Source organism: Marmota monax, unplaced genomic scaffold (genome assembly GCF_021218885.2).
Source record: "Marmota monax isolate L192 unplaced genomic scaffold, Marmota_monax_Labrador192_F-V1.1 WCK01_AAM20220418_F8-fsc00228, whole genome shotgun sequence".
In the NCBI taxonomy this organism is placed as follows: Eukaryota; Metazoa; Chordata; class Mammalia; order Rodentia; family Sciuridae; genus Marmota; species Marmota monax.
The window spans coordinates 2,387,075-2,399,498 of NW_026695240.1; the positions used below are offsets into that span (position 1 = coordinate 2,387,075).

Consider the following 12,424-nt stretch of genomic DNA (forward strand, 5'->3'; position numbering starts at 1 on the left):
CTGCCACATCGATGTTCATAGCAGCACAATTCACAATAGCTAGACTGTGGAACCAACCCAGATGCCCTTCAATAGATGAATGGACAAAAAAAAATGTGGCATTTATACACAATGGAGTATTACACAGCACTAAAAAATGACAAAATCATGGAATTTGCAGGGAAATGGATGGCATGAGAGCAGATTATGCTAAGTGAAGCTAGCCAATCCCTAAAAAACAAATGCCAAATGTCATCTTTGATATAAGGAGAGCAACTAAGAACAGAATAGGGAGGAAGAGCATGAGAAGAAGATCACCATTAAACAGGGTCGAGAGGGGGGAGGGAAAGAGAGAGAGAAGGGAAATTGCATGGTAAAGGAAGGAGACCCTCATTGTTATACAAAATTACATATAAGAGGAAGTGAGGGGAAAGGGGAAAAAAACAAGAGAGAGAAATCAATTACAGTAGATGGGGTAGAGAGAGGAGAGGGGAGGGGAGGGGAGGGGGGATAGTAGAGGATAGGAAAGGCAGCAGAATACAACAGACACTAGTATGGCAGTATATAAAAAAGTGGATGTGTAACCGATGTGATTCTACAATCTGTATACGGGGTAAAAATGGGAGTTCATAATCTGCTTGAGTCAAATGTATGAAATATGATATGTCAAGAGCTTTGTAATGTTTTGAACAACTAATAAAAAAAAGAAAAAAACAAAGTCTTTTAGGAATAATGGATTTGTTCGTCTTGTTGTGGTGATGGCTTCATGGGCACACAACATTTCAAAATGTACCATCAAAGTTACACTTAATTTAAATATGTGCAACATACTACATGTCCATAAACGTGTTATAGTTTTAAATATATATAGTTATAATTGACAAATGTAAATGGACTCATAAAGTTGCAAGGTTCTTATATTTTATGTGCAATATTAATTCTAAGTGGACTGTGAATAGTTAATATATATTTTTTTAAAGAGAGAGAGAGAGAGAATTTTTTTTAATATTTATTTTTTAGTTTTCAGCAGACACAACATCTTTATTTGTATGTGGTGCTGAGGATCGAACCCGGGCTGCACGCATGCGAGACGAGCACGCTACCGCTTTAGCCACATCCCCAGCCCCTTAATATATATTTTAATACACAAAGATCACTAAAAATATGCAAAAAGTATAGCCAAAAAGCAAGTTAAAGTAAAATTTTAAATATTTAATTCAAAAGAAACAAAAGAAGAACCAGAGGAACAATGAACAGATGTTAAAAAAAAAAAATGGGGGGATAAGCACCTATAATCCCAAATACTCAGAAAGTCAAGGCTAGAGGATCGAAAGTTCAAGGCTAGGCTTAGCAACTTAGCAAAATCCCATTTCAAAATAAAAATGGTGGGGGTGTAGTTCAGTGTCAGAGTGCCCTTGGGTTCAATTCTCAGCAACTGCCTCCCACCAAAAACAAAATTACAGTAAGTGTAAATATACTAAACACTTGAACTGAAGGCAGAGGTTGTCATGAAGATACAAGGTATGACTAAAACTAAGAAATGCCATCAATCTTCTGTCTTTACGGTAAATGTTACCATAAGAAGTTCTAAAATTTTTTATTAATGTATTATACATAATAATGGAATTCATTATGCCATATGTATACATTCATATAACATAATTTGATCAACCTTATTCCTCTAAAATAGTTTTTAATGGCTACATAATGTTCCAACTTCCTGTTTTGGGAGAATTAATAATTTGTAGCTAATTAGATTTATATATATTAGGTTCTGACAACACTTTTCAATTCTTGGTTTCTTTCAACTTATGATTTTATTGACTTTTCATTGTCATCATAAATCTCTCACTGAACACTTTCCTAGTTGCTAAGTTAGAAGATAATAATGTAGGATGATCCAGAATTATATCAGAGTTATTTAATGTCAGTAAATCCTAGTCAGAAATAAAATAACCATGACACTCATCATTAAGGGATCCTTACCAAGAAACATATATATGTGGTGACTATGTATACGTATATAATTGCCACAGAATGATTATACTTACATAGATAGATCTGGGGACAGAACCCAGAGCCTCATGCTCGACCACTGAGCCACACTCCCAGCCCCATGTTTCCTATATTTTGAAAGTCCTATGTTTACTGCTCTGCAATTCTAAAAGCCTCACAAAGCAATAGATCTTGACCTACATTAAGATCAGGACCATTCATTACCAGGCTTTATCATATGTACCTAGAATAACTCATACATGTAGAGAATTTTGCAGTCTTCCCCTATTTGGCCAAATGGGATCCTCTTTTCCAATCCATCCAAGGACAGGGAAGTTCAAGTCTTTTCTTTCTGGGACTTGACTTCTTCACTGTTCTATCATTGATCTTAATATATGATTTGGTACATAAGAGATAATGAATAATCCAGTCAAATATATAAACACTGGTTAGAGAAGAGTGGGCCACAAAGGGTACCTAGGTTATTTGGATCCACTGTTCACTGGTAAAGGAGGAACAGGTGAACTGATAATTAAATGGGTACAGGTAGAACTTTTCAAAATAATTAATGATAAGATTTTACATAACATATTTCATGGAGAAGGAAACACCAACTTACACATGCCATGGTTTCACATTGAAACTAGTAGGTCCTCCTGAAGTTCCTCTGTGGGAAAATAAACAGCATCCAGAGCTGTGAACAGAAGAGGACACCAAGAAAATAGACACAGTTTAGTGTTACTACCTAGAAAATTAAATGTTTTGCTGTTCATTCCAGTTTGAATACAACTACACACCATAAACACATAATTTGAAAGGATTAGAAGAGTTTTAGTTAAATCTAAATTCTTCCCTAATCCCCAGGAAAACTAGTAGGCAATTTTCTAGAGTTCTTCCTTTGGGGGAACCTGCTTTATGCCTGAGATTAGGCTGCTCAGTCTTATCCTGAACAGATCCTCCTCCTTTCATTCATACTTTGCAGGGCTGAAAAGGAGCCACACCATCCAAACCACATCTTACTTTATGGCCTTGACTTCAGGTGAAGTTGAACAAGGTTGCAGAATAGAAAGGACACAAAATTGTTCAGGCAGTGTTCCACATTCTACTTCTGGAAGAAATGCTTAATAAATTACAAAATATTCATGTAAGAAGTGTTACGCAGGGAAAATATTAAGGACCACGGAAATATTCTAGGAATACTGTCAGTGGGAAAATGAGGTTACAAAACTACATGTACAAATGATACTATTTGTAACATCTATGTGAAAAACTGACAGACATCAGATTAAAAAGCTTTAAAAAGTTATACACTCATACAGTTGAAAGTACTTATCTTTTTTTTTTTTTTTTGTCTGCTCATGCAGTGTCCATGCCTTTACTTAAAATATATATGTAGGTGAATGTGTGTGAAGGGAAAGCTGCTCCAAGAAAGTGGGAAGTTCATTGATTGATTGATTGATTGATACCAGGATTGAACCCAGGGGTGCTTAACCACTAAGCCATATATCCAGCCCTACAGAGTGCCACTGAACCCTTAAGGCCTCTCCAAGGATTGTTTATTTTTTAAAACAACCTACATTTTACCTGAATCTCTATAATGGCTTTAATGCATTTATTCCCATTCAGGTGTGACCTTTCTTACTAGAAGCAAAAGAAGGGCAACTACATCATTTTAGTCTCTTTATCACTCCCAATATTAAGACTGTATGACTGGCAATTAGTAAAGGTTTGATTATATTAATTCAAATTCTACTTCTAGGAATTTATTTTAAGGTAACAGTATAGAAATTTTTTTAAACATGCTTTTTCAGATTGAATCAAAGAATGTATGAAAAGCAGAAGTACAAAATACTTGGGTAATAAAATGTAGCCACATCACTCCCCTACTTTAATAAAATAATTAAAATGTTATTTGGAAAAAAATATTTAAATCCAAAAATGTGATTTGGATTCAATCCTTGCAAAACCACCTTATTAAATGGGATTGATATATAATTTTAATTTGTGAGTACTATTACTTATAAATTTGACTATTGCTTAACATTATGTACTATATATTTTCGTTCATACATCTAATGCTGTATAAAATTTACTAGCTGCATAATATTTAACCACATGGGTTTATCATCAATCATTAAAATAATCCTAAGCACAAATTTTGCACATAATCACAACAAGAAAATTGTTGTCCTTGACTCTAGATCACAAGAGTCTAAACCTTTTTGTTTTGTTTGGGGGGACAGTTGGCGGGGATGGAACCCAAGAGCTTAACCACTGAGCTACATCCCCAACCCTTTATATTTCTATTCATTCATTCATTCATTCTTGATATCAGGGGTTGAATCCAGGGGCACTTAAGCACTGAACCACATCTCCAGCCCTTTATATGCGTGTGTGTATATCTTTATTTTATTTATTTTTATGTGGTGCTGAGGATCGAACCTAGTGCAACACGCGTGCTAGGCAAGCAGCTCTACCACTAAGCCACAACCCCAGCATCCCCTCTTTTTCTTTTATTTTGAGATAGGGTCTCACTAAGTTGCTTAAGACCTTGCTAAATGGCTGAGGCTGGCTTTGAACTTGTGATTCTCCTGCCTCTCAGCCTCCCCAGCCTCTAGGATTACAGGTCTGAGCTACCAAGAGACTCTTTTTTAGATCTGCTTACAATAAGAAAACATGGAAGGATCAGAATGATATGCCAAGTGAGAATGTCTGCGATATTTATCTCAATGGCACCCAATATCCACTGGGGGGAGGGGATAGATCAAGATTAATATGCCTCCCACATATTTCCGAATAAGGAAAGCATACCCTAAACCCAATAATTTTAAGAAGAAAAAAAAAACTAGTCTAAACGTTGATTTTTGGAAGTGAAACAATTCTTTACACCTCATCAGGCTCCTTTTGGGGAATGGCAGGGCCAGGGAGGGACAAGGGAGTCATGATTATCCGGCCTTTGAGGATCACAGAATGACTTAGGTGACTCCTCGCCAGGTCCACACCTGTCCTGCTCACCCTAACTACCCTCAGAGATCCCAAAGAAAGAACGTCCCGGGCATCCCCAGTCCAGGAGCACGTCAAAGCCTCCTTGCTGGAAAACTTCGCTTAGGTTTCAGTATCCAATGTCCCTCGCTGAGGCATTTCTGTGTCAGACCCAAATAGCTCTGAGGAGAGGGGGCGGAGGAAGCCGAAGAGAACCTCCGGCGGGTCATAGTAACCCGTAGAACTCAGCTAGTGACGCACACCGGAGGGACGTGCCGCCCACGTGCCTGTGACGCGAGCGCAGCCACGCACCTGTCGGGGCCTCTCGGCTGTCCTTACAGTTAAGTGGCACGTCCCATCTCCCTCCCAGGCAGTCTCTCTCACATACACAGAGAGGCGCTCACACATTCCGCATCAAGACACACAGACAACCATGCTGCTTTGCCGTCACGCACCCGCGGGCCTGAGACTCCGGCAACAGACCAACTACGTTAGGGACTTGCACGCTTTAAGGGCTTCCTCTGCCACTCCGGCCGATTGAGGCCGGACTCCAATTTAATCCGGTTTCCCAGGCTCCTGACCGAGAGCACTCTTGGCCTATAAATATCCTGGGATGAATTCACCTCACCTTGAGAAGCACAAAAACCAAGCAAAAATGAAAGCGAAGCCATAGATTGAGCGTGCCCATTGCCCGCTGGGAAATGTAGTTCAAGTCCGCTTAACGCTGGCCGCGGTGGCTTGTGGGAAAAGTAAGCCCGCGCCCGAAATTCTCCCGGGATTCGACGCCCGTTGTAAGGACCACCGTGCGCCGGATCCCTGAGATTTTTGTTCTCTCTATGCTAGCATTACGCAGATGCAAAGACGTGTTGCTCTGGCCCAGACGTTTGAGAAAAGCACGTGTCCGATGTGTCCTAGGAGGTCCAGAAAATGCCGGGGGACCCAGTTTCCCAAAGCTTCTGGCCTGATTGCGAAGAGCAGGCTCTGGAAGGGTCACTAGTATGATCACGAAGGCGAGCGCCCTAGGATTACAGGTCTGAGCTACCAAGAGACTAAGTCTTTTTTAGATCTGCTTACAATAAGAAAATAAGACTGGATTTTAGCTCCTGAGGGCGTGGACCCTATACTTATGTCCCATGATGTATGTCCAGCCTTGCTATAGGTATTTTTAAAGAAAGTAACTATTAAAAAATTGACCCAAATAACAATTCTACATATTATCTACCTATGGGGTATAATATATTTTGATATTTATTTACATTGTGATTAAATCAAACTAATTAAATCCATCACCTCACATTCTTATCCCTTTTTGGTGGAGAAAACTCGTTGCTCTGGCAGATCTAAGAATTGGCAGTGTGTACATTTAGATGTATGTCACCAAGTCACAGGTGATAAATATGTTACATTATTTCCCCCTCCTTTCATACATTTTATTGCCTATTAAATCTAATTAACCAAATTTTAGTAGATATAACAGCAAATTATCTAATTTTGCTTTTCATGCTAACCCCTGAAAGCAGGAGGAAAAAACAATTTGAAATAGAAATTGAAAAGCAGAAAATGAAAATATTCTGAAAAATGTTTTGCAATACCATTTCTGGAAATAGAGATGCTGACATATATACATTACAGACCTTGACCAAACTGTCCCATGGAAGTATTTGCCCAGGATATAGTCTCTGTTTCTTTTTCTATTGTCTTACAGAACTTAAATCATTTGTTTTGTGTTTTTCTAATATAAACATTTAAAATTATAGATGTCTAAGTACTACCTTAGCTAAATTACACACATTTGAATATGCTCTAAATTTGTTATGGTTCATTTATAAATATCTTCTATTTCCTGAGTATATTGTTTATTTTGAAATATTGGGAGATTTTTCTAGATATTTAGTTATTTCAAATTTAGCTTCATTGTGATCAAAGAACATATTCTGCATGATTTTGGTCCTTTTTAGTGTATTAAAACTTTAATGGATCAGCATATGGTCTATTTTGAATGCATATGTGCACTTGAACAGAATGCACATTTTCTGGAGTTTTGGATGTTATGTTTTATAAATATCTACTAGTTGAAACTGTTAGACAGTGTTATTTATGTTTTCTATATTTCTTTACTGACATTTTTTGGGGGCTGAGGTTGGTTTGTTCTATAAGTTATTGCTCCAACCAGAGTTGTAGAATTGTAGAAATTGTCTATTTCTTGATTTATGTCAATTTTTGCTTTGTATATTTTGAGTCTCTGCTATGATAAACCTATACATTTCTGATCACTGTCTTCCAGATGAAGTGACCATTTATCATTATGATAAGATTATCTTTGATCATATAGATTATCTTAAAGTTTGGTTTATCTGATATTAATATAACCATTCCATTTTTAAAAATATTTATTTTTTAGGTGTACATGGACACAACACAATGCCTTTATTTTTATGTGGTGCTGAGGATTGAACCCGGGTCCCACCCGTGCTAGGCGAGTGCTCTACTGCTGAGCCACAATCCCAGCCCCAACCATTCCATTTTTTTCCAAAGTGAATGTCAATATTTGAAAGTTATCTAAATCCATTTACCTCTTAAGAGCATTATTTTCTCTTTGTTTCTAATATAAAATTTAATTTCTCCTAAAACAGGATATTTATTTTCTTTCAGATTTGCTGTCCAGTTATGAAACTAAGGTATTATCTATAAAAAATGACATTTTTAAAAATAAATTGTTAAAATACAAAATAATGGAAAGAGAAGTTCTTGCCTTGAGGAACTTTTTTCTTGGAGACGATTGGAAATGCAGGGAATTCTTTGAGCAAAAACAGGAATCTAAAGAAGACTATTTCTGGCATGTGAGAGTCACATTTGAAAAAGTAGCAACCAAATTCATTCAGCCTACATCTCTTGTTCTAAATCAAACAGTTCACACTGGAAAGAAACACTGCACAGAAAAAATGTGAAAACCTCACCCAACAGGCAAGAATTCATCAGTGGCAAAGTTGATGAAATGTGTAAAAAGGCCTTTATACCTTACATAAATCAGATGAAACATCAACAGTTTTACTGGCATATTAAGATATATGATGGAGAATCTGTGTATAACTTCCAACTTAATAATCAAATAAATTTTGTGGTATATATGTGTAATAAGAATTGTAATGCAAAAAAGTACATGTATAAAGACATGAATTGGCATGAACATACTTTACATACAAAGATATGAAAATTGTGCTCTATATGTGTAATAAGAATTGTAATGCATTCCGCTGTCCTGTATTTTAAAAAAATCAAATAAATTATAAATACTAGCTGTGTGGAAAAATCTTTAGAAAATATCCCCACCTTACTGAACATAATATACTGATGAGAAACTATATGGGTGCAAAGAATGTGGGAAGGCTTTCATTTGTGTTTCTGACTTTAGCCGACATCAGAGAAGACACACTGGTGGGAAACCCTATGAATGTAAAGAATGTGGGAAGGCCTTTTATAATCTCTCAACTCATATTCAACATCATAGAATTCACACTGGTGAAAGCCCCTATGAACACAGGCAGAGCGGAAGGCATTTATCTCTTGTTCAACATTTTTTCAACCTCAGAGAACACACACTAATGAGAAGACCTATGAATGTTAGGAATGCAAAGGCCTTTAGGCAGAGTGCACATCTAAATAGACTTTCAAGAATTTACAGTGGTGAGAAACCCTAGGAATGTAATGAATGTAGAAAGACTTTTACTTGGCTTTCAAATTTGAACAAACATCAGAAAATTCACACTGGGGAAAAATCCTATGAATGTAAAGACTGTGAGAAGGCTTTTCTCTGTTCATCGACATTTATTCAACACCAGAGAACTTATACTAAGGAAAGACCTTAGGATGTCAGGAAAATAGGAAGGCCTTTAGATAGAGAGCACATCTTACACAACATCAAAAAATTCACATAGGTGGGGCAGGGGTTGCGGCTCAGTAGTTGAGTGCTTGCCTAGCACATGTGAGGCACTGGGTTCGATCCTTAGCACTGCATAAAAAAATAATAAAGTTATAGTGTCCATTTACAACTAAAAATAAAAGAATTCACACTGGTGGTAAACCATATGAATGTAAAGAATGTAAGAAGTCTTTTATTGATGGTTCTCAACACCAGAGAATTCACACGGGTGAGAAACCATATGAATGTAAGGAATGTAGTCTTTCACAGGTGAAAAAGTACCATAGAATACACACACACAGTAAGAAATTCTGTGTATTCAAATATTGTCTTCAACACTCCTTTTTTAACATCAACAAATACATTGTGGATAGAAATATTAGAAGTATCAGAAATGTAAGAAACACTTTCATCTGGCATCCAGCTATCCTTTTGTTTATTTATTTATTGGTACCAAGGATTGTACTTAGGAGCACTTAACCACTGAGCCACATCCCCAGCCCTATTTTGTATTTTATTTAGAGACAAGGTCTCACTTGAAAGACCCGCCGATTCCCTGTCCAAGAAAGACGCACGAGGCACTGGCTGCAAAAGCAAGAGGCGATTTATTGATACACAGGCGCCTGCGGGTGCTCAGCGAAACCTCAGCCGGAGCTTCGGTGAACTGGCACACCGGGCTTTGGGGTACAGATCTTTTATAGGGTACAGTGGTCAGTTTCCCTCCTAGCACAGTAACAGGTATCTCATTGGCTCTTTTGAATCCAGCATATAGGTCACTTAAAGGGTAAACTTGTTTTTCACTATAGGTTCCTGGAAAAACCACATAAAAACCATTTGTTATTCATTGTATGGTTTTTCATTGTATGATCCCATTTGCCCAACCGTGCCGGCTCCTTTCCCAACCATCCTGTCCTTTCTTAATCGGTTACACTTAACTGATTTTCTGAAAAATACATCTGACGTCTGTGCAGGTGCGGAAGCAAGCCCTGGTGATTTATTACTAGGCCTAAAGTTATTGGGCTGGGGTCTTTCACACTGAGTTGCATAGGGCTTCACTAAGTTGCTGAGGCTGGCTTTGAACTCATTTCCTCCTGCCTCAGCCTCCTGAGCCACTGGGATTACAGGCGTGCACCACCATGCTCAATTTCTCTCTCCTTTTATATAATAGAATGTATACTGGGGAGAAGCATTATTAAAGTGACGTGTGTGTAAAGACCTATTCTCAAACTCAACATTATATAATTTATAATATGATTAATGTAGGAAACTATTAATTTTCCAGCTGTCTGTTATAGAACAATTTGTAAGAGAAGAGAAGGTGACTATGTAAATTTCCTTTGCCTCATAACTCACAATTTGTTCAGTATCAGGATTTACATAGAAAAATGAAAAAATAAAAATGTAGTTGTTTGATTACATCATAATTATAGAGAATAATATATATGGGAAACAACCATGTTGGATTTATGAATGTAGAAAAGCTTTTACCTACAATATGAATCATTTCCAGCTTCTTTGTATTTTCAAGGTTTGCTACCTATGTTTTATTTCCAAGATATATAAATTCTGTGTGCTTCAGATAACTGACTTTTACTGTGAAGATTAAATGAATTAATTCAGATAAAGATTTTGGAAGAGTTACTGGCAAATAGAAACTGTTACTGGAGGGGCTAGGGTTGTGGCTCAGTGGTAGAGTGCTCGCCTAGCATGCATGAGGCATTGGGTTTGAGTCTCAAAACCACATAAAAACAAAAGGAAGAATATAGTGTCCACCTAAAACTAAAAAATAAATGTTAGAAAAAACAAAACTGTTACTGGAGTCCTTAGCCAGAAGTCCAATTTGATGAATCCTAAAAAATCAGAGCAGCTGTCATGGGACTTGAAGAGATATCCCTGAAGAAGAGTTCAAGGAGGTCCCATAGAAAATGGGGACCAGTGGGGTTCCTGATATACATGACAAACAAGAATTTCAGCACATGCCAGTCAAAGGCATAGCCATTTAGGAAGTAGATGCACATTCAAGGGACAATATGGGATTTCATAAGAGTGAGAAGCACCCCACCACCACCACCTCCCTGAGTAGAAGCTCCAGTATTTACAGAGGGGCAGTTTTCAGGGGCTGGACTGGAGGTGGAGCCAGGGTGGAGCTGCACAATTTTGCACCAGTTTTCCCTGTGCTTGCACATTTCCCTTTTTCTATAAGGACACGGGTCAAGGACATGCACCTTAGAGTTAGTTGCTCTTGGGCACTTTTTGCATCCCAGATGATCATGGGCTTTTCCTTTGAGACTCAGTATATCCCTCTCTTTATTCTAAATACCTAGCTCATGGCCACTCGCCCCCAAAAACAAATGGAAAAGGAAATGGTAAATGCCAGGAAGGAAATTTAGTCAGTGAAGACAAGGGGAACAGTGTTTCCAGCTCTACCATTGAACTGCATCCCCAGCCCTTATTTTTAATTTGGGACAGGGTCTTGCTAAGTTGCCTCAAATTTGTGAGCTTCCTGCCTCAGCCTCTCTTGAGTTGCTATAATTTTTTTTTTTTGTGTGTGTGTGTGTGTGGTGCTGGGGATTGAACCCAGGGCCTTGTACATGCCAGGCAAGCAATCTACGAAGTGAGCTATATTCCCCAGCCCTGCTATAAGTTTTTTAAAAATACCTCATTCCTTAATCTATCTGTTATATAGTCTAATTGAATAGCACACAAGGTAATTTTCATGAGAGTGAATTATAGTAATTTATGTGAGTGAAGATCTGTAGATTTCCCACAAATTTGGTAGTTACAACCTGGGAACTGGCTTGGAGAATGAAGGGCTGTGAGGAATAATGGTACAGCAACCATGGGTTAAATTCCAAATGCCACCAAAAAAAAAGAAAAGAAAGAAAAACTGAACAGTTAAATAATGAATTTTATCTAAAAGCTGTTTCAAAGAAACTATTATATAGACTGGATTTTGGCAGGTATGAACAAGACAAATAAATGACAGAAATGTAACAATGCGAATAAGTAGAAAAATTTCAGGCAGCAAATTTGTAACTCCTTGGAGTTACCACTAAATTTGAAATATCTAGAATAAACTATTTTATAAGAATATGTGAAGAGGCTGGGGTTATGGCTCAGCAGTAGATTGCTCACCTCACACATGCAAGGCCCTGGGTTTGATCCTCAGCACCACAAAAAATAAATAAAATAAAATAAAGTTATTGTGTCCAACTACAACTACAAAAAATAAAAATTAAAAAATGTAAAGTTTTCTGGTTGATTCCCTGGCCAGTAAAAAGTTTGAATAAAGCCAATATCTCTTTAAAATTTTTTTTGAAAAATTTTGTCAAAGATAATTACTTAAAAAGGAAAAAGCAGAGAATTCAAATGTTGGTCTAGAGGAAGGCTGCATTTCTAGTTGCTCTGTGACTCTGGTGAAAGCAGCAGGAGTACTGCTTCTCTGCAAGGTGGGTGAAAGGGATTGACTGGGTGACCAGCATCACGAGAGGGAAGGTTCTTGCTCAGGAGGTGTGAGCGGCCTAGGAAATAAAAAGTCTGAAATAATCA

General features: G+C 37.5%; 1 protein-coding gene across 34 annotated transcripts in view; it reads right to left on the reverse strand.

The window, feature by feature from the left end:
* LOC124089953 (uncharacterized) overlaps positions 1 to 12,424 on the reverse strand; it is a 91,064-nt gene that overhangs the window by 35,375 nt on the left and 43,265 nt on the right. For 22 of the 34 annotated variants that reach the window (XM_058577643.1, XM_058577647.1, XM_058577640.1 and 19 more), the window contains one exon: positions 2,594 to 2,668. In XM_058577643.1, coding sequence (XP_058433626.1) covers positions 2,594 to 2,668 — 75 coding nt within the window. The other 12 variants (XM_058577668.1, XM_058577663.1, XM_058577662.1 and 9 more) reach the window with 3 other exon arrangements.